The 232-nt window shown below is 74.6% G+C and overlaps 1 protein-coding gene across 1 annotated transcript in view; it reads right to left on the bottom strand.

Annotated features, from left to right (window-relative positions):
* HCN3 (hyperpolarization activated cyclic nucleotide gated potassium channel 3) overlaps positions 1-223 on the bottom strand; it is an 8,103-nt gene extending 7,880 nt beyond the window's left edge. Inside the window, exon 1 of the mRNA XM_019528005.1 lies at positions 69-223. Within this exon, the coding sequence (XP_019383550.1) occupies positions 69-157 (89 nt within the window). The 5' untranslated portion in view covers positions 158-223. The remainder of the gene's footprint in view (positions 1-68) is intronic.
* Between the last annotated feature and the right edge of the window lie 9 nt (positions 224-232).

Here is a 232-nt window from a genome sequence, read left to right as displayed (position 1 = left end):
CACCCTCGGCTCTGCTGCCCCACACGCGCCGGCGCGGGCTGCTCAGCACCGCGGACAGCGGCGCTGACCTGAAGTCGCTGTAGGGGTGGATGATCCAGGGCCCGGCCGACTGCACGCGGCGCTGCTCGAGCTCCACCGCCTTGTGGCTGCCGAACATGCGCAGCGAGAACTTGTTGACGGCCGGCTGCAGCAGGGCCCCGAGCTGCCGCCGCGCCCCGGCCCCGGCCCCAGG

Source organism: Gavialis gangeticus, unplaced genomic scaffold, assembly GCF_001723915.1.
Source record: "Gavialis gangeticus isolate Ggan-Ray unplaced genomic scaffold, GavGan_comp1, whole genome shotgun sequence".
NCBI lineage: Eukaryota > Metazoa > Chordata > Crocodylia > Gavialidae > Gavialis > Gavialis gangeticus.
This window is presented reverse-complemented; position numbering and strand designations above follow the sequence as displayed.